We start from the raw sequence: 21,928 nt of genomic DNA, 5'->3' as shown, positions 1-21,928 counted from the left end.
GTCATACCCAAGAGGGTATAGAGCATGAACAGATAGGTAGAAACTATTTTTCACTCACCGTGGTCGCAATGGCATTCTCCAATGCTGTACGTTTTCTATGTACTGTTTCCTTTGTTGGATATGATTCCTTTATTCTGTCTGATCTTTGTCGTTCTCAGTGGTTCTGTTTGTGTTTCTAGCGCACTGTGTTAAGACAGCTATACCAAACAGTGAATGAAGATGTCGAACTCCGAATTGCGTCTTACTACATGTTAATGAAATGTCCCAGTGAGCAGCTATTTGATACAGTGGCAGTGACTCTACACAATGAAAGATCCAGTCAAGGTTGGGAACTTGATATGATTTTACAATTTGCAATAAATTCTAGCAATTTACATCTTTGCTGTTGAGTTGCTCTGGAGAAAGTAATCAGCAGGACCTACATATTGCCAACTAATTTGTTACTGTTGGTTTTTATTGTTTATTTAAATTTAATAATTAGCCCACTGTTTTAAATGTGGTAATACCACTTTACAGCACTTCCTAATTTCACAATTTTAAGGATATTTATTGGTCACTTTTGTGACTCTTTCTGAAAATAATATCAGAACTGCTCAACAATATGATTGTTTCAATTGCAAAACTGAATATTGGTTGAAGGAAGAGTAGCAAATCGTAGTGCTTGAAATTAAATTTATTAACAACAACTGAAAATTATTTCTATCCTAGTTATTTGATAGGTGAATGTTACAGAGTAGTTCTGGCTGTTAAGAAACCTGACATTTTGGTTTGATTATGTTTGAGTTGGAGTGTTAATTTTATTTTGGTTGGGCATAAGGTATGGGAGGGCCATGGGCCAGCGTAAATGATAGGCTCGCATGTTGACGCTCAGAAAATGCTTATTGTTCACACCATCCATATGTGCACGGTCATATTTCCTCCTAATCCCTATGGGAATCGCTGCCTGGCCAGCATGCAGAGGTAGAACGTATAACGACAGGAGACCAGCATCTTAGACACCAATTTAAGAGGAGGAATTTTGCCTGTCAGAAGGTGGAGAGTCTTTGGAACTCGTTGGCACAGAGACCTGTGGGTGCTGAGTCCTAGTGTGTATTTAAGACTGAGTTAGATCGATTGTTTTTTTAACCTGTTGGACAATTAAGGGTTATGGGAGAAGGCAAGAAGTGGACTTGAGGAATGTCAGATCAGCCATGGCCCTTTTGAGTGGAAAGGCAGACTTGAGGGGCTGAACGGCTTACCCCTGTTTCTATTTCTTACGGTTAATGCACGGAGCCTCCAAAATAGATTGTTAGCAGCTCCTTCAGACATTCCTAGGGTGTGGGCAATTACAGGGAGCACACAGTAATGGGGTTATTTTCTGGGCCACATCTGCAGCTTAGTTTGGTTGAAAAGGCCATGGGTTGAAGTGGCAGATTGGGCCTTGCTGATGGCATGGGAGCCCACAGTGCTTTCAGAGATGGGTCCTACTGTCTTACATACAAATAAGAAATAAAGGTAGGCCACTCGACCCTTCGAGGCTGCTTCACTATTAAAGTTCATGGCCAATCTCATTTCTAACCTCAATTCTACATGGCTGTATATGGCCAAGTTTACTTTAAAATCATTTCCAGCCAGATCAGTGTGGGAAAAGACCCCTCTCTATTTGAACTGGCTCCTCACCTGATTTTTGGGAAGTGGAAAGTTATAATTAGAGCCTTTATTTCAATTAAGCCCAACAAAATAAAATTAACACTCCAACACAAACATAATCAAACCAAAATGTCAGGTTTCTTAACAGCCAGAACTACTCTGTAACATTAACCTATCAAGTAACTAGGATAGAAATAATTTTCAAAAGAAGTGTGAGATTGAGCATGAACATTTCAGGTAATAAATTTCAGCGTTTGCTTATCAAGGAGAATGTGATCCATATAGACGGAATTCAGATGGAAAACAAAGAACAAAGAAAATTACCGCATAGGAACAGGCCCTTCGGCCCTCCAACCCTGCACCGATCGAGATCCTTTGTCTAAACCTGTCATCTATTTTCTAAGGGTCTGTATCCCTTTGCTCTCTGCCCATCCACGTACCTGTCCAGATACATCTTAAAAGACACTATCGTGTCTGTGTCTACCACCTCTGCTTGCAACGCATTCCAGGCACCCACCACCCTCTGTGTAAAGAACTTTCCACACATACCTTCCCTAAACTTTCCTCCTCTCACTTTGAACTCATGACCCCCTAGTAATTGAATCCCCCACTCTGGGAAAAAGCTTCTTGCTATCCACCTTGTCTATACCCCTCTTGATTTTGTTGACCTCAATCAGGTCCTCCCTCAATCTCCGTCTTTCTAATGAAAATAATCCTATTCTACTCAACCTTTCTTCATAACTAGCACCCTCCATACCAGGCAACATCCTGGTGAACCTCCTGTGCATCCTGTCCAAAGCATCCACATCCTTTTGGTAATGTGGCGACCAGAACTGTACGCAGTTCTCTAAATGTGGCCAAACCAAAGTCTTATACAACTGTAACATCATCTGCCAACTCTTGTACTCAATACCCCGTCTAATGAAGGAAAGCATGCCGTATGTCTTCTTGACCACTCTATTGACCTGCATTGCCACCTTCAGGGAACAATGGATCTGAACACCCAGATCTCTGTGTACCTCAATTTTCCCCTGGACTTTTCCATTTACTGTATAGTTCACTCTTGAATTAGATCTTCCAAAATGCCTCACCTCGCATTTGCCTGAATTGAACTCCATCTGCCATTTATCTGCCCAACTCTCCAAACTATCTATATTCTGCTGTAATCGCTGACAGTCCCCTTCACTATCGGCTACTCCACCAATCTTCATGTCATCTGCAAACTTGCTAATCAGACCACTATACCTTCCTCCAAATCATTTCGGTATATCACAAACAACAGTGGTCCCAGCACAGATTGCTGTGGAACACCACTGGTCACATGACTCCAATTTGAGAAACCCCCTTCCACTACTACTCTGTCTCTTGTTGCCTAGCCAGTTTTTTATCCATCTAGCTAGTACACCCTGGACCCTATGCAACTTCACTTTCTCCATAAGCCTGTCATGGGGAACCTTATCAAACGCCTTACTGAAGTCCATGTAAATGACATCTATAGCCTTTCCCTCATCAATCAACTTTGTCACATCATCCTCAAAGAATTCTATTAAGTTGGTAAGACATGACCTTCCCTGCACAAAACCATGTTGTTTGTTACTGATAAGCCCATTTTCTTCCAAATGGGAATAGATCTATTCCCTCAGTATCTTCTCCAGCAGCTTCCCTACCACACTGACATCACTCGAGGTTCACTCATCGATAATTACCTGGATTTCAGGCTCACCAGTCGATAATTACCTGGATTAAGTTTATGCAGAGTCAGTAATTACTATTTACTATTTATAACAAGACTCACTTTCAGAATCTGTTTTAGTGACTCTTTTTTTCCGACGCTGCTAACACGTCTTTGTTCTCATACAATGAGAAGCACTTTTAATAAATTTAGAAATTGCCCAGGTTGTTTCATCTGATTTCAGGAAGGATTGCTGTGTGTAAGATCCAATCCTGGAATGACCTGAGACTCAATTATTTGATTCCAACATCTACTAATCTAGTTTCCCGAGATTGATCATTCTTTATCGCTTGACAATGAAATTTGTTTTCACAGTCGGCTCATTTGTATGGACCCATCTGTCACAGCTATTGGAAACTAATGACCCTCTCAAGCAGCAGATTAAGAAAAGTCTTCCAAATGACATTGTCACTAAAGATTTTGACCTAGAACACTGGAAATATTCATCTTATGTGGATGCCACCTTCCAATCAGGTACTGTGCTAATGTGTTCAATCTGAGTAAGTTCAATATTTTCAAGGGAATTTCCATTAATTGATATCAAATCCAGATGTACGGTCAAATGGCAGCAAAAACAGATCTCTACACATTGCACTTCCCTCAACCAAAACAAAAATGTTTCTGGATGCATGACCCATGGGTGGCTAATTGGAGCATTAAAGTTTTCTCAGGTGGTATAGTTTAGAATTGTAATAACTAGTTAACAAGCCAGATAGTTTTTTTTTGTTTTAGCAAACATCTCGAGAAAAGTTGAATAATATCCTGATGGATTGATCAGTGTTGCTGGATTCAGGTATTGTAGCCTGATACATGGTTTGTTGTGAAAAGATTTATCATTTTGCTTTAGCACAGGGCTATTCCAGTGGAGTGAGCATTATAAAAGAGCCCCCTTTGTAAAGTGCAAATATTCATTAAATACAGCACGTTTGTTAGTAGATGTCAGATTCAGAGCCTTGGGTTAATGGTGATAATAGGAAGACTGATGGTAAATGAAATGTTTACCATTAGGATGGATCTGGAACAGTCACAACTTGAGGATTAAGGGTATATTTTTTGTGGAGGCAGAAGGTAAGTCCTTTCTTAACTTAATAGCACCCAGCTCTGAGGAGACTGAGAGAGCACATGATGGAATCAGACCCCACCTAGTCCAAGGTGTCAGGTGGGTTGGTGGAAGGTAGGATGGTGGACATTGGTCCAGTTTTAATGATGGCCCTCAAACTCTACCCTTCTCCATCCCACACTGTCCCCACATGCCTCCTCTTGCCCTGTCACATACCTCATGCTCCCTTACACACTCCATGCCCCTCCCCTATCCTGATTGTCTCATCCACAGCCACTCACTGACTCATTCACTATTCACTACGAACATACCACTGGACCCAAGTCTTCAACATGGAGGTGCAAAAAATTAAACTTACAGCAATGTAATAGATCTACATTCAAACACACATCGTACTGAAAACAACACCTCTCTTGCATAAAAGAAACTAGAAATAGACCATTTGTTGGAAAAGAAAATTGTTATGGACGAGACCAAACTTCTTCAAAATATATTAAGATATTAGCTTAGACCCTAACTTTTTCTTATTTTAAAGTGGATGCAATTTGTTTTGCCAAACTACCTGTCTTGAAGCAAAGCCCACTTTATTGATACACTAAGGTTAAAATACAACAAAAGAAAAAGAAAGTGGAATAATCACTCTGCTGGAAAATTTAACAGAATAATGACTATTTAATTATTAAACAATAACTGTTCCAGTAAAGTAACATTCCATAAACACAACAATGGCAAAGATAAATTTTAAAAAATTGATTGCCTCATAGGTAATTCTAGCAGCAGGAAGAGCAGCCCAGAGGAATAAGAGCTTCCACATCCAACTTCAAGAACTCAGCAGCTGCTACCGAAACACTAAAACTAAAATCTTGGTTCTGTGTGAGCTTGACCACACCATTTAGGCTGCTTCTATTGTTTGAACTTTTAAAAACAAGTTAAGGCCTCACAAGCTGATTACCCTGTTGGACACAAATAGACAGCTCAGCATCTCTGTCTTAAAACCTCCCCAAAGAAGCACAGAACAAAATACTCCTCTTAAGGCTATAATATTGTCAAAAAACAAACATCTATTTCATGAAGCACATCATAAGCAGACAATCCTTTAATAATCTCTTAAAATGGTCTGTCAAATTATGAAGATAGCCTACTGCTAAGATGCGTGGTATTGTAGCTTTTGAAATTCAAATAAGCATGTGTAATGAACACTGCTATGAGAACAAACCATTGTAACTCATAGCCAATGAAGTCTGCTGAAATGGCAAGACATTTGGCTACAGTTCTTTTCTAAGGGACACCAGTCAACCAATGCATTCCAGAAACTAGTGGCTCTTTCTTTCTTATTTAAGTGAGAATTGCAGATATTTTTCTTTCAGTTTTGCAGAGCTGGGAGATTTAAATCTCTTCTCATTGTTACATTTAAGAATCCCAAGCTATGTTTTCTTCATTTTTCCTGGTGGGAAGTTACTCAAATGAATGTCAACCAGGTTGACCAATATAATTGCCAACTAACAAAACACCATTTAACCTCTGAGCCTTAAAGAACAATTTGATTTTCTTTTTCAAAACCTGTTACTGAAAAAGATTCCAGGAACAGGTGACTGCTTTTAGCTCCCTATTTAGGACAGGGCATTCCCCCATGTTTCACACCTCTTTTGTGGTGCCATAACCCATATATCTTTGTACAAGGGGTACAGGTTTGTAAAAATTGTGGGAGGTATCAGATTGTTCAACCTCATGACACTAGCACAGTTTGGTGCATACTACCTGCATTTAGTTATAGAAACCCTTACAGTGCAGAAGCAGTCCATTCGACACATCAAGTCCACACCAACCCTCCAAGCAGCAGCCCATCCAGACCACCTGCCCCCACCCTATCCCTGTAACTCTGCATGTGCCATGGCTAACCCACCCAGGTTGCACAATAATGGACACTATGGGTAATTTAGCATGGCCAATCCACTTAACCTGCACATCTTTGTACTGTGGGGGAAACCAAAGCACCCAGAGGAAACCCATGCTGACACGGGGAGAATGTGCAAACTCTATACACCCGAGGATAGAATTCAACCCAGGCCCCTGGTGCAGTGAGGCAGCAGTGTTAACCACTGGACCACAGCATCGTTTTACCTAATCCACTTATATCCCTTACCAGTGAAAATAGCCTAAAGTCAGACTGGGAATTGGGATCTTAAAAGCAATCACACTTTCCATTTTTAAAGGGTTCCAAATTGACACACATCTGGGCTTTAATATACTGGGTGGCACAGTGGCTCAGTGGTTAGCACCGCTGCCTCACTGCAACAGGAACTTGGGTTCAATTCCACCCTCGGCCGACTGTCTGTGTGGAGCTTGCACATTCTCCCCGTGTCTGTGTGGGTTTCCTCCGGGTGCTCCGGTTTGCTCCCACAGTCCAAAGATGTGCAGGCTTGGTGGATTGGCCATACTAAATTGCCTGTAGTGTTCAGGGATGTGTAGATTAGGTGGGTTATAAGGGGATGGATCTGGGTGGGATGTCTGAGGACCAGTGTGGACTTGATGGGCCGAAGGGCATGTTTCCACATGGTAGGGATTCTATGTAGACAGTGCTGCACACTTATGGCATAACATTTATGGAGGAGTAGGACTAGTTGTGTAGCTCTTCCAAAGAGCAAAATGTCCTTTCCCAGTGCCGTATGCTTCTCTGATCTTGCTGAAGAATGTTCACAGTCATAGAGTCATGCAGCACAGATATAGACCCTTCGCTCCAACTTGTCCATTCTGACCAGTAATCCAATATGCCAGCATTTGGCCCATTCTCCACTAAACCCTAGATAACCCACTAGAAAACTGCTTTCTTCTAGAACTGTGCTTTGCCTTAAGCAGTTTTATTTTCAGAAAGGATGGATGGAGAATAGGAAGATTGGACAGATAAAGTTACAGCCATTGTTCAGGTCCTTAAATGAATACATTGTTTCTGAGTTTGAAAGGCATACACTTTACATTCTTCGTTTCTGGTTCCTGAAATGTAGCCCCCTTGTCTGGTAATTCCAGTAGGACTTCTACTTTTGTTGGAAAAATCTAAATGAAACATTTATGGGAGCAACAGTAACATCATGCCACATACCTGGAAAACAGTATTATAGTCATTGAACCAGTGTGATTCAGTCTCCAAGCCTCCATCTCAGCAATAAGGGTAGCAGTTGGAAACTTCAGTTCTGGTGTATTACTAATGAAGATAATGTGATCAGATTGTTGCCATTGTGGTCAGCGCATTAAAACTGCCCATTACTCTAAATGTTCAGTTTAGCAGATGATAACAGCAAATAATATGCTTGCATTGTCTCAAAATGTAAAAAACAAGAGTTTTGCTGAAAAAGGACATTTTTTTTAAAAAAACATTTTGTCTTGTATTCATCAGACCAGTTTGCAAGAATACCAATTTAGGGAGGAAACCAACATATTTGCTGCACAAGAAGAGAGCGCGAATTGGTTGGCAAGTGGACACTGATTGGCAGATATGCTGCCATGGGGAACCTGTTAATGATAACAGGTTAATGATAACTGACAGTTAATTAACAAACTGTGAAGTGAAGTAGGTGGACTGGATTGACCAGGATATTGCCCAGAGAGGTGAACTAGTAAATGACTATCATGTCATGTTGGGTTGAAACAGTCTTAGTCCCAGTGCCTGTTCTTCCTGTCTGCAATACCCATGACCCTACAGATGACTGTAAGCACCTCCAGGACATGCAAAGATGCCATATTGTCCACCTGACTAAAACTCCGACATTCGTTGTCAGCATAATTCTTCATACATGCAGGTTATTTCGAATTAGAATTACGTTTTATTGTGACATGTAAGAACGAGTGTACAAAGTGTACAATGTTGCCACACCTGGTGCTATTTAAGGTACAAAGTGCCTAGGTACAAATCTTAGGTCCTAAAATAGATTAGGTACAAACATAGAGAGATAAAGAATAAAGCTAAAAGCTCTGCATTACCATTCTTCCTAGCATAAATTAGGGACATAAAGTTAAAAGTTAAACATTACAGTTAAAAAAAGTCAAGTTAAAAGATAAACACAAATTGCAGAATCACATCTAATGTTGGATACTGTGTAGTGAGTCTTAAAAATGCAGTAGGTTAGTAGTTACTTCTTGTGAACCACCAAAGCGAAATGTTGTTTGCTATGACCTTTCGATCTTTAGGGCGTACAGTCAAGATACCCAGCACCACACTGGCACTGAAATTCACGTTACGTTGTTCATTTGAGTGATGGGCAGAATGTCTTCTTGGCTTAACAGCGGCGTCGTGTTAGTGGTGAACACCATTTGTGTAGCTCCTACAGAGGTAGTAGGTCCAAAAGAGACAGTCTTAAGCCTATTCATGAATTTCTGTGATACACAGTGGGAAATGATGTGCTCGGGGGCCATTTTCCCCCAGAATGACTTTGACATGCCCTCTTTCAGCAATAAGCTGAATTTCAGTAAATTTCAAAGCCAATCTGATGTCCTAAAGTATTGTGGTTAACTGTCAATCATCTTTATCTAATGCATTCTCTATGGCAATGATTCCACCAATCAGCAGTGTGTTCACATATGATATGAATTTTTGTTTCTGTTTATGTTCATATTTCTTGTGAATTAATCTGATGACTGCAAGATGGAAAACTTTGATCTAACACGAGGTTTTTCAACAATACACAAGTTCAGTGTGTTCAAACGAATGAAGAATTTATTTATAATTAATTATTGAGTAATATGTCACCTTTTATATTATTTTTTTGATAAAGGTGATATTTAGTAAGCCTGTGCTGTTTAAAATTTTATTGTAATACACAGTGTTTCACTCTATAATTTTTTTTTCTTTGCTGTGACTTAGCCAGCAATTCTTCAGGGTGGTCTGACTCAATCACCGTGAAGTCATGGATAATGTTATTACAGTGATGGGTTCAGGCAAACGCCTGAGGAAATTCCTGGCATTGAAATTATCCTTGTTCAGTTCTGTTGTAACATTTTCTGTACTTGCGCTAATTGTGTGAAATAAATAGTTAAAAAGATGTCTTAGTGTTTGAAAGAGAGACACTTTCGACAATCCAAGCTCTGATGTTTTGTTTTGCATTTGTTTGTTGCAGAAACATCCTCTGTTGGGGCAAATGCAGAAGCAGCCCTTGTTTTCTCTCCCAAGTCCTTCATGCCACGCTCTGCAATGGCAAATTTGACCGTATTTGTGATGGGCTACGCTGTCAACCTCCTTGAGGCAGGTTATATTTAAACAAATGAAACGCTGTCTTTGAAAATGTGATTTAATCTGCAGAAGCATGTTTTGGGTGTTTCAGATGCTTCACCCGAGAAGAGATTTGGCACCAATCTGGTCCCCATCAATGTCACGGACAGGCGCAATAAGTTTCATTTAAAATATTTACAGGGCGCGAGTCTCCATTAAGTAATCAATCAGATTTTGTTTGAGCTCCACCAGATTTCTCAACCAACTGTGAGTATAAGCTCCATCACACAGCCCTTTGGAATAAGATATCCAGCATTTGTGTAACATAGATGTTATCTACTGATTTTGAGAACAGTCTTAACACTACAAGAGAATTATAAAATTAACCAACTTTTGTCTTCATCAGGAAAGGGTTGAAAGCTGAATTCAGTAGTTTATTACAGTCACTTTTGATGCTTTCCACTATATTTGTAAATTGCTTGGATGAAGGAATAGATATCCAAAGTTACTGGTAAACCAAGTTAGATGACACAGTAATTTATCTGGATAGAAGCAGAAAATTGCAAAGGGGCATTGATGGACTGAGTAAATATTAAGAATAAGTCTGGTGGAGGCTGGAAAATGTGAAGTTGTTCTTTTTGGACCCAAGGGAGATAGATATACTGGTGAAAAGCTGAGAGCTATGGATAATCAAAGAAATTTGGGGTCCGAGCACAAAATCTCACCAAGATGAAAGGTATAAAAAATACAAAAACTAACCAGACTTCTATCCATGCTAATTTGTTACCGCTACACCGTGAGCTCTTAATTATTTTCAACAACCTTCAGTTTGAGACCATATCAAATGCCTCTCGTATTGAAACATAGAAAATAGGAGCAGGAGTGGGACACTTGGCCCTTAAAGCAAGCTCCACCATTCAATATGATCCCGGCTGATCATCCAGCTCAGCCCCCTTTCCTGCTTTCTCTCCATACCCTTTGGTCCCTTCAGCCTTAAGACATACCTAACTTGGAAACATTCAATATTGTAGCTTCAGCCATTTCTGGTGGCAGAGAATTCCACAAGCTCATCACACTCTGAGTGAAGTAAGTTCTCCTAATCTCAGTCCTAAATGGCCGACCTCATATCCTTTTTGAAAAACCAAGTACTCCATATCAATTAGTTTGCCTCTTTCCAACATGGGTGTTAATTTGTCTATGTTGGCTGTGTCTGATCAAATAGCTTCCTTCTGTACCTCACGCACCTTCCAATCTGTCACATGGCAAAGTCTCTGACAATTATGGTGTCTCTTTCACCAACAAAGCTACAATAATTTCCTCTTCATCTGTCTGCCTGGAGGTAGCTCTGGTAGCTCCACCACAGATAGGGCAAAGAGAAGGTCTTCAGTCTGAACTGGGATTGAATCCCACTCTGGCGACATCAATGCCCAGCTATAAATCTATTTTGCATGGGGCCATTACTGCGGGAGTGGAGGCTAATCCATCGAATTAGTATTAGATTCAATCTGCAGAAGAGAAATCATAATGTAGAACTGGGTTAACAATGAAACTGGTCACCAAGCTACAGGGTACTTGTAGTCCAGCTCCTTGGGGAGTGATGGCAATGGCTTCAAAGATATTTTCTTCATATGGCTGACTAAGAATCTCTCCTGGTCTTGCTGCCTGTTATTGGTGTACTTTGGAAGGCTTTGCAACTTGATATTAAATCTAAGTGAACACAGGCCAAGCAGCATCTTAGGAGCACAAACGCTGACATTTCGGGCCTAGTCCCTTCATCAGAAAAATCTGATTTTTCTGATGAAGTGTCTAGGCCCGAAACGTCAGCTTTTGTGCTCCTAAGATGCTGCTTGGCCTGCTGTGTTCATCCAGCTTCACACTTTGTTATCTCAGATTCTCCAGCATCTGCAGTTCCCATTAAATCTATGTGGTTGTGTTTGGAGCACATCTTTCTTGGTCAGCACGTCCTGGGATGGGATCTGAACTTGGGAATATCTGGAACAGTGTGAGGAAGGTAACCACTGCTCCACTCAACTTCTTCCTCCAAAACTAAGAATGTGGAAAGAAAAAGATGTAGATAGTTCCCTCATCTACTGCAGTTCTGCACAGAAAGGAATTGGCCTTAGGATTAAAAAAAACTTTAGAAATAACTGAAAGTTCTAAATTACTACATGGAGCTTTTTTTCATTCTAAAGGCATTGAGAATTTTTCTAGAGCTCACATTGCTTTTAGAAGATTCAAAACCACTTTCTGTTGCCCTCAAACATACATCACTGGGTTTTCCAGTCTTGATTTCAGTAAATGCCCTTTCATTTGAATGGAGTTCCTATCAGTGCTATAGTGAGAACTTCCACTCTAGACTAAGTAACCAAATCTCCACTCAATGGCATTGAAAAAATCAACTTCTTTGTCACCTTTCAGATGGTTTCTGAACATGGGATTGAATGAAGCCTCCTGTTCTTGTGCTGGTCTCCCTGATTTATAAACAGGGAATCAATGCCAAGTGGTAGTTTGAGAAGCCGAGCGATAGACCTGGACTTTCCCCGCCAAAAGCTTCGCAAACCGCACAGCTGACTCAGGACTGACTTTGCCCACTACTTTTGTTGTTCCTCAAAGAAAGGAGCACACTCTACGTGCAGCTGTAGCACCTCAGTGCAGGAGGAGTCAGAGACCAGAGAAGGGCTGCTTCGAAAGGCCACCTCAGATCATCCAGCAATCAGGCAGCTGGCTGTGAGACTAGCAACAGCGCATTCTACAGCTACATGAAAGCAGGTTCTGCAGTCTTCAGCTCTGACGAAGAGTCATTTAGACTCGAAACGTTAGCTCGCTTTCTCTCCACGGAAGCTGCCTGATCCGCTGTTATCTCCAGCACTTGGCGTTTTCAATACAAATTCCAGCATCTGAAATAATTTGCTCCTATCTTCTGCATGTTGTGCTAGCTGAAGCAATTAATTTCACCGTCTTCTCCATGACTAACCCATAGCAGTATTGACATAACTAAGCAATTTCCCGGTCAGTGACTGAACTGATGAAGGCCCAAAAAGGGTTACTGCACCTTACCGCTACTGGAAATGACCCCAGTTTATTTGCAATCATCAGCCTTGGGCTTGGTGAGACCACACAGAGTATTGTGCTGTTTAGATCTTCCCTGCAGATATACTTGTCATGGAATTGCAACAAAGATTCACTGAACTAATTTCTGGGATGGGAGGACTGTCCTTTGAGGGAATATTAAATAGATTGGATATATATTTTCTGGAGTTTGGAAGTATATGGGAGATGATCTCATTCAAACTTGTAACATTCTGACAGGGATTGACAACGTGGCTGCAGGAAGGGTGTTAGCCCAGTTTGAGGATCTAGATCTGGGCGACAGAGTCTCAGAGTAAAGGGGCATGTCATTTAGGACTAAGCTGAGGAGGAATTGTTTTCACTCAGAGGCAAATGGAATTCTCAGCTCTGGAGGCCTGTGGAAGCTCAGTTGTTGACTACAGTCAAGAATGTGATTAATAGCATGGTCAAACAGTCTGAGGTGCTTTAGCTTTGGGTAGCACGGTGTCTCAGTGGTTAGCACTGCTGCCACACAGCGCCAGGGACCTGGGTTCGATTCCACCTGGGGTGATGTCTGTGTGAGTTTCCTTTGGGTGCTCCAGTTTCCCCTCTCAGACCAAAGATGTGCAGGCTAGGTAGATTGTCTATGCTAAATTGCCCATAGTGTCCAGGGATGTGCAGGCTAGGTAGATTGTCCATGGGAAATGCAAGATTTTTGGAATAGGGTAAGGGGGTGTGTAGGGTATGCACTCTTTGGTGGATCAATGTGGATTAGTTGGACCAAATAGCCTGCTTCCAATCAGTATGGATTCTATGACAGATTTCTATGCATTAAAAGCATCAAGAGTTATGAGGATAGGGCAGGAAATTGGTGTTGAAGTAGAATGTGAGCCTTGATCTCACTGAGTAGTTGAATGGATATGAGGGGCTGAATGGCCTCCTCCTGCTCCCATTTCTGATGTTCTTGTGTTTTGGGGGGTCAAGGGGAAGAGCCTCTAGGAGATGAGCGACACTCATTGATTTGGGGACCCATACATTATGTACCCTACTGAAGATCTCAGACTTATCCCTGCCTACTTGCCCTCTATTATTCCAATGGAACTAACTGGCCTAACGGTTAGGGTGCATCCCCTGTTGTACAGGCCTACTTCCATTCAGGCTTATACCTGCCTGGAAAATCTAGGCTACTTTTACCTGGGCTCTAGAACTTTGGGGATTCCAATCTAGAAATTGCAATTGATGACAATAGTAGGTAAGCACAGATATTAAAGCGATTATCTCCAATGAAACAACAGCACCCTGAAATAGCCGAAATGGAATAATTGTACACAAGCTCTGCATTTTCATCTGTGGTGAAATAATTAAGACCTTTTGGTCTCATATGCATGATTTCACCCTTTCTTTTCCTCCAAAAGTACGGATAAGTGACCCTGCAGATAAAGCTTTGCATATTAGGGCGATGATTATTTGTAGCATGGAGGGTAAATGGAATGAGTGTGATGTTATAGTATAGTGTTTTCTGCTTGTGCCTTTACAGGTCAGCATTCGACTTGAAAATGCTGAATACCTGGTGCAGAAGATGTTTGGTCACAAACAAGCTCCTTTGATGGATGTTCCCAAGGGCATGAAAAATTCCGGGAAGAAATGGAGGATGAGAAATCCACTGAAGTCTTCTGTTCAGTCTGTGGAGAAGCTGGGAGCCGGACGGAGGCACTCACTCAGGAAGCTTTCTGCAGCGAGGCAGCAGGTGGAGAAACCCAGGCTTCGAAAGGCTAAACAGAGCTGCCACAACGTGGACTACAGTGGAATTTATGAACTTGAGGCCAAAGTAAGGATGCACTTATCAAAATATCAACTCGAGTGGGAGGATTAAGCAAGCTAAATCTGAGATGATCTAAATTGGGAATCTTGAAGAGAAAATATGTAACTATAGTTGGAAAAGGGTCTTTCCCTTATGGTGTGGCAGTTTGAAACTACGGGGCATATTTTCAAGGTGAGATGAGAAAATTTTAGAAAGGGCATGAGGGACGACCTTTTTACATCGAGACTGGTTTGTGCATGGAATGAACTGCCAGAGGGAGTGGTGGAAGCAGGTACAGTTCCAGCATTTAAAAGACATTTGGATAAGTTCATGAATAGGAAAGTTTTGGAGGGATATGGGCCAAACGCAGGCAGTTGGGACTAGTTTAATTTGGGAACATGGTGGGCATGGATCGGTTGGACTGAAGGGTCTGTTTCTGTGCTCTATGACTCTGTGACTCAATGACTTGCATTCAGTTGTCAATTGTGTACCTGGAAAATGTATTACTAGATTTCACAAACCTTATATGTATTTAAATTATTTTGTATTTTACTCAAAAAGTGGAACTCCCCAGAATAAATGATATAACTTACTATTGTAACTTAATATTTAAAAGAAGTTCTGGGCCAACAGGTTTGAACTGACCTTGGAATAGTGTATGCTGATGTAAGAAACCAAAGGAATCAGAAATGAGTGACCATATCCCAATTGAAAAGTTACCATAACTTTGTATAAAATGTCAGTCACAGTTCAGGTGAAGTACATTCCTGAGTTGGTTTGTAAGTAAAACAATTTGCACTTGCAGAGGGCAAGTGCCTTCTGAAGATTTTTCTGTCTCACACTTAGTTCCGATAATAAGCATGCATTGAGAGTATACAACAGTGTTTGACTTTCTCACTAGCTTGGGTTAAGGAACAGCTTGTAGATATTTTTTAATTGACCTTTTCAGAATTGTTATTACACATCTCTGGGACTTGAACGTGGACCAGAAAAGCCCTAAGCCAGAGCTTGTATTTTGCTTGCAATATAATTGAGCTGAATTTGAGTCAATTAGATGGCCCGAGGTTATTTCAGAATCTGAGTGTATATCCCTGGAACGTTGGAGGCTGAAGGGTGACCTTATAGAGATTTATAAAATGATGAGGGGCATGGATAGGACTAATACTCAAGGTCTTTTCCCTGGAATGGGGGAGTTCAAAACTGGAGGGCATAAGTTCCGGGTGAGGGGGAAAGATTTAAAAGGGAGCTGGGGGCAACATTTTCACACAGAGGGTGGTGCACCTATGGAATAAGCTGCCAGATGAAGTGGTGGAGACTAGTAGAATGACAACATTTAAAAGGCATCCAGACTGCTATATGAGTAGAAAGGGTTTAGAGGGATATGGGCCTAATGCTGGCAAAAGGGACTAGATTAATTTAGGATATCTGATTTGGCATGGACAAGTTGGGCCAAAGGGTCTGTTTCCATACTGTACAGCTTCATGACTATGTGCGCAGAGTGTGTTCTATGATTAATTTGCCCTTCTCCCTATATCCTATTCAAACCTTTGTCTTGTTTTGTTGATTTAGTTTACAAAACGGATGGCAAAGAAGAAGAAGAAGCTGTCATGTGGCCTGAGCATGAAGATATTTGGAAATGAGCTCAGCTTTTTAGACTGCAGCGATGTGAGGACGCAGATAAAGCAATATTCCCTAGACATGGCAGAAATTGCCATCAAACTATTAAAGGTAGAAGAGAGAATTTACCCTTTGGGCCATAAACAATGGGAACAATATTTGATGAAGCCATTTTGTTCATTTTAAACCATTCAACTCATAATTATAATTGATCATTCAAAGATGAATCGATACATTCTCCAATGTGGCAGCAAATAAATGATTTTTCTGGTGGGGTGTATCATCAAGCCTGTAATATTGGCAGATGATTGGCAGGAAGCAAAAACAGACAATCAAATGGGTTGCTTGCCTAGAAACTATGTCAACTATCTCACAGTACAATGGAATCTTGATCAGATGAGCCAATTGACCGAAGAGTGGCAGGAGTGGAGTTTAATTTAGGTAAATGTGAGGTGCTGCATTTTGAAAGGCAAATCAGGGCAGAAGTTATACGCTTAATGGTAAGGTCCTGGGGAGTGTTGCTGAACAACGAAATCTTACAGTGCAGGTTCATAGTTCCTTGAAAGTGGAGTCACAAGTAGACAGGATAGTGAAGAAGGCATTTGATATGCTTGCCTTTATTGGTCAGTGCATTGAGTATAGAGTTTGGGAGGTGATGTTGTGACTGTACAGGACATTGGTTAGTCCACTTTTGGAGTATTGCATGCAGTTCTGGTCTCCATCCTGTAGGTAGGATGTTGTGAAACGTGGAAGGGTTCACACAAGATTTATGAGGATGTTAGCCAGGATTGGAGCTATAGAGAGAGGCTGAATAGGCTGAAGGCTGAGGGATGACCTTATAAAGGTTGATAAAATCATGAGGGGCGTAAACAAGGTCTATTCCCTGGGGTGAGGCAGTCCAAAACTAGAGGGCATAGGTTTAAGGTGGAAGGGAAAAGATATAAAAATGACCTAATGGGCAACTTTGTCATGCAGAGGATGGTGTGTGTATGGAATGAGTAATCAGAGGAAGTGGTGGACGCTGTACAATTATGACATTCAAAACCTGGGTGTGTATACAAATAGGAAGGGTTTAGAGAGATATGGGCCAAATGCTAACAAATGGGATTAGATTTATTTAGGATATCTAGTCAGCATGGACAAGCTGGACAGGAAGTTCTGTTTCCCTGATGTACATCTGACTGACTCTGAGGTGATTAGGTGAATCTGAAATTCACAGTAGTAACTTCCTTCCTGCTGCACTTAATATTTCTGTATAGTCACTCAGTTCATCTCATTGTTTTCTGTAGGGTCAGGAAGTTCAGTATAACAGAAGGATCAGTCTAGCTACAGAGGAATTGACGTTTTCGTCCATCTCAGGCCTCCCTCTCAGGCTTGCTGTAAACGCATCAGCTGCCACAAACATTAAAATTAAAGGGAACATCGATGTTAAGCAACGGACAGACTTTATCATCACTGGTTTCGTCAAACCAAGGTATTGATATAAAATACCTTCACAATATTAAATGCAAGGAGTGGTGTAATGAAATGGAATTGTTGCGCGTCTCAAAATTTGCCTGAAAGTGAATGTGGCCACATCTGAAGCAGGATGTCATAGCAACAACCACCCCTTACCCAGTGTGTGTAAACATGGGTCATCGCGCCAGTCTTCAGTATTACGGAAGGAGAGATGGTGCAAAAATCAGAATTCTGTCCACCATTCCACAATAACCAGTTAACAATTAACTGACGTTGTTAAACCACCAACAGTAAGCTGCTTTTGGTTTGACAGTGCTCTGTGCCAGGTGTGAAGAACATAGAAACATGTTACGGTTGGGCAGGACAAACAAGGGGTGGGAATACATGATGAATGGTGTGACCCCAGGAAGGACCGAGGAACAGAGGGACCTTCCACCTCCCTTAAGGTAGCGGGACAGGTGGATTCAGTGCTTAAGGAGGCGTATAGGCTACTAGCTTTATTAGCCGAGGCAAAGAGTTTAAGAGCATGGAGGTTATGATGAAGAGATAACAAGGTGTAAAGCTGAATGAACACAGCAGGCCAAGCAGCATTAGAGGAGCAGGAAGGCTGACATTATAAAGAGAGAATTATAAAGAGAGATTGGACAGACTGGGATTGTTTTCCTTAGAGCAGAGGAGACTTAGAAGAGATGTGATTAAGATGTATAAAATTATGATAGGGTCGACAGGAAGAAACTTTTTCCCTTGATAGTGGGGTGCATTTATTTTAAGGGAAGGGGCAGGAGATTTAGAGGAGCTGTGAGGATAAACGTTTCACCCAGAGGGTGGTGGGAGTCTAGGAATCACTGCCTGAAAGGGCGGTTGAGGCAGAAACCCCCATAACATTGAAGAAGTATTTTGATGTGCACATGTGATGCATAGACATACCAGGGTGTGGGTCAGGTGCTGGAAAGTGGGATTAGAATAGTTAGGGTGTTGTTTTTGACCAATGCAGGCATGATGGGCTGAAGGGCCTTTTTTCTGTGCTGTCGATCTCTATGAAAAATTGAAGCAGCAGTAGACCATTCAGCCGTTCGAACCTGTTTCACCATTCAGCACAATCATAGCTGATCATCCAATTCAGTCTCCTGTTCTCACTTTCTTCCCTATCCTTTGATCCCTTTAGCCAGAAGACCTGTATCTAACACCTTGAAAATATTTAATGCTTTCTGCGTCAGTGAATTCCACAGACTCATTGCTCTCTGGGTGAAGAAATTTCTCCACCTCAGTCCCAAATGTCCTACCCTGTATTCTTAGACTGTGACCCTTGGTCCTAGACTCTCCCATCTTTGAGAGTATCCTTCCTACATTTACCCTGCCCAGTCCTGTTAGAATTTGATAGGTTTCAATGGAATCCAGCCCCACCCCCCAGCCCACCTCAATCTTCTAAAATCTAGTGAATATGGTCCTAACGTATCCAATTTCTCTTCCTGTCATCCTAGGAACCAATCTGGGTAAAGCTGTGTGCCACTCCCTCATTGCTAAAACATACTTCCTCAGACAAGCAGGCTAAAACAGCACGCAGTACTCCAGGTGTGGTCTCACCAAGGCCCTGCATAACTGCAACAAGACATCCCTGCTCTGGTACTCGAATCCTGTCACCGTTGTGAAGGCCGACATATCATTTGGTTCTTCACTATCTGCTGCTAATACATGCTTACCTTCAGCAAATGGTGCACAAGGACACCCTGGTCTCATTGCACATTCCCCTTTCCCAAGCTATAGCCATTCAGATAATAATCTGCCTTCCTGCTTTTGCTACAAAGTGGATGACCACACATTTATTCAGCTCATACTGCATCTGCCATGCATTTTCCTACTCAGCTTGTCCAAATCGCACTAGAGCATCCCTCCATCCTTCTTACAGCTCACCCTCCCACCCAGCTTTGCCTTATCTGCAAACTCCAAGATTTTGCATTCAGTACCTTAAGCCATGCTACTAATACATATTGTGTTTCGCTGATCTCTGCTGTCCCCCACTGCTCAGTGCTAGTTGGAAAAACGACACATTTATTCCTTCTGTTTCCTGCCTGCCAGCCAAGTAAGTGCATTACCCTAATCCTTTTCACATGCTAACCTCCTATGTGGGACCTTATTGAAGCTGTCTCAAAAGTCTAAGTAAGGCACATCCTTTATCAACTCTACTAGTTACATCCTGAAAACATCCAGTAGATTTGTCAAGCATGATTTCAAGCCTGAGAGGAGGCAGAAATAACCACCCTGCTAATGTGTTGTGGGTGCAGCAAGCAGCTGAAGGTGATGGTAGTGTTTGTGAAATTGCTCCTCAGAGGCCGGTATCCCATCACCAAGTCACCCTTTATTTACAAATGCGTTGAACGTGAAAACCAAAAGAAGTGCGGATGCTGTAAATCGGGAATAAAAACCAAAGTTGCTCAGCTTTTCCAGCAACTTCTATTTTTGTCGCATTGAACATGACACTGACCCAGCTAGCTCAGAGCCAGCTGTCAGAGTGAGCAGAACCTCTGACCCTCTTGTTTATATCTGTCAGCAAGGACTCCCTGATTGAACCAGATCAATGGCCCCGATCAGGGAACTTGTGTTCGATGAGGCCCACCTGGCTGACCTCATCCCAGTCACTACAGTTTGTATGTGTTTTTGTCTGTGTTTTCTTCATTTTAAAAGCAATTTAAAGTCTCTTCAAAGCATGAAGCATTACAGTGTAACACAGCCTTCAACATCAACTAGAGGGACCAATGTAGTGGTTTAAGTGAATTAATTTAAGCTCAGCTCCACTGTTTCTAGATTGTTAGATCTAGAAACCTGGCTGACCTCATCCCAGTCACTACAGTTTGTATGTGTTTTTGTCATTTCACAGTTCTGAGCCTGCCACAAGAGGTCCTGCAGAGAGAGAGAGAGAGAGAGAGAGAGAGAGCGAGTGCACAGGGAGCCTTCTGAGCAGTGGTCGTGACTAACTTCCTGTTCACGCAACCCTTTACCGGCAGATCTTCCAGCCTTGGACATGGAGGCAAGCTTTGCGCCCCCCCCCCCCCCGCCCCCCCCAAATCTCTCTCACTGCTGACCGCACGCCTTCCCACCAACTGGCCATTAACTGGCCACCCGATGCTTGATTCGCCGAGCTGAGGTGATGGGGGTGGGACAGGGAGGCGAGTGGATCAATCACTTTTCCATCCTCCCCCCACTGGAAGCCCCATAGATAGCTGAGAACTTCCCACATCCAGGTTTAGTTTTGTCATTGTAAAGTATCTACTTTATCGGTGCTAAAAATGAACATAAGGTAAATTGAAAAATAAACTGGTAATTGAGAGACTTCTCTTTAACTTTTAGATGAAGTGATAGGCTTCTGATGATATGTACTTGACAAAATGTAATGTAGAAAGGAACATAATGATGCATTTTGAGGAAGAATGAAGAGAGGCAGTCATTGAAGATGAAAGGGCTGGGTGAATTAGATGTATCCGATCCTGACTTTCAGAATGAAAGGCATGGATTATCAAAACTACCCTCAACTGGAGTGTTGTGCTCAATCCTGGACCTGCACTTGATGAAGGATGCAGGAAAGATTTACAAGAATAATTCGGGGATGCAGCACTTTTATTATGTGGTTAGATTAGAGAAGCCAGGGTTGTTTGTCTGAGAGAAGGAAGGGCTGCAAAGATCTGTCAGAGGCTTTCATGTTCATAGGGAGTCTGGTCAGAGTAGCTAAGGAGAAACTTCCCATTGGGAACTAAAGATTACTGGCAAAGGAAGCACAGGCAACATGAGGTGAATGCAGCACATGAGAAGGTGTGGGAAGCAAGTTCAGTCATGGTTTCCAAAAGGAACTTGATGAAGTACCAGAAAAAATGTTACAGGGCTATGAGAAAAGGGTGGGCAAATGAAATGTTGCTGCAAAAAGCCAAAATGTACATTGTGGGCCAAATGGCCTACTTCTGTGCTATCACCATCCTGTGACTCTGTCATTCGAGTTCCATTCAACTTGACACTCTGAGCTCAATCCAACTGATCTAACAATCTAGAAACAGTGGAGCTGAGCTTAAATTAATTCACTTAAACCACTACATTGGTCCCTCTAGTTGATGTTGAAGGCTGTGTTACACTGTAATGCTTCATGCTTTGAAGAGACTTTAAAATGCTTTTAAAATGAAGAACTCGGATAAAATACTAACAGCAAAAGTGAAATAATTTTCATCCAAACACCCAGCCCTATACCTTCTCCAAAAATAAACATACTTTAAAAAAATACTATAAGAGAAGAACAGTTCAACAAAAAAAAATTCCTTTAATTCCAAAAACTAGTGCTGTTTCAGTTTGTTTCTTATTGACATTTGAAGAGTGGAGAAAGTCTAACAAGGTGTTCATTGA

General features: G+C 41.6%; 1 protein-coding gene and 1 long non-coding RNA gene across 4 annotated transcripts in view; one reads left to right on the top strand and one right to left on the bottom strand.

Moving 5' to 3' along the window:
- LOC132210893 (uncharacterized) overlaps window positions 1-21,928 on the bottom strand; it is a 297,035-nt gene that overhangs the window by 19,346 nt on the left and 255,761 nt on the right. The window lies entirely within an intron of this gene.
- The window catches only part of LOC125462404 (uncharacterized), a 347,507-nt gene that overhangs the window by 98,487 nt on the left and 227,092 nt on the right, over window positions 1-21,928 (top strand). Inside the window, exons 13-18 of the mRNA XM_059653886.1 lie at window positions 180-324; window positions 3,677-3,835; window positions 9,530-9,654; window positions 14,207-14,497; window positions 16,040-16,198; window positions 17,377-17,561. Of these exons, the coding sequence (XP_059509869.1) occupies window positions 180-324; window positions 3,677-3,835; window positions 9,530-9,654; window positions 14,207-14,497; window positions 16,040-16,198; window positions 17,377-17,561 (1,064 nt within the window). The remainder of the gene's footprint in view (window positions 1-179; window positions 325-3,676; window positions 3,836-9,529; window positions 9,655-14,206; window positions 14,498-16,039; window positions 16,199-17,376; window positions 17,562-21,928) is intronic.

The sequence above is a fragment of the Stegostoma tigrinum genome, chromosome 23, assembly GCF_030684315.1.
Source record: "Stegostoma tigrinum isolate sSteTig4 chromosome 23, sSteTig4.hap1, whole genome shotgun sequence".
In the NCBI taxonomy this organism is placed as follows: Eukaryota; Metazoa; Chordata; class Chondrichthyes; order Orectolobiformes; family Stegostomatidae; genus Stegostoma; species Stegostoma tigrinum.
Note: the sequence above shows the minus strand (reverse complement) of the source record. Positions and strands in the feature narration are given on the sequence as shown.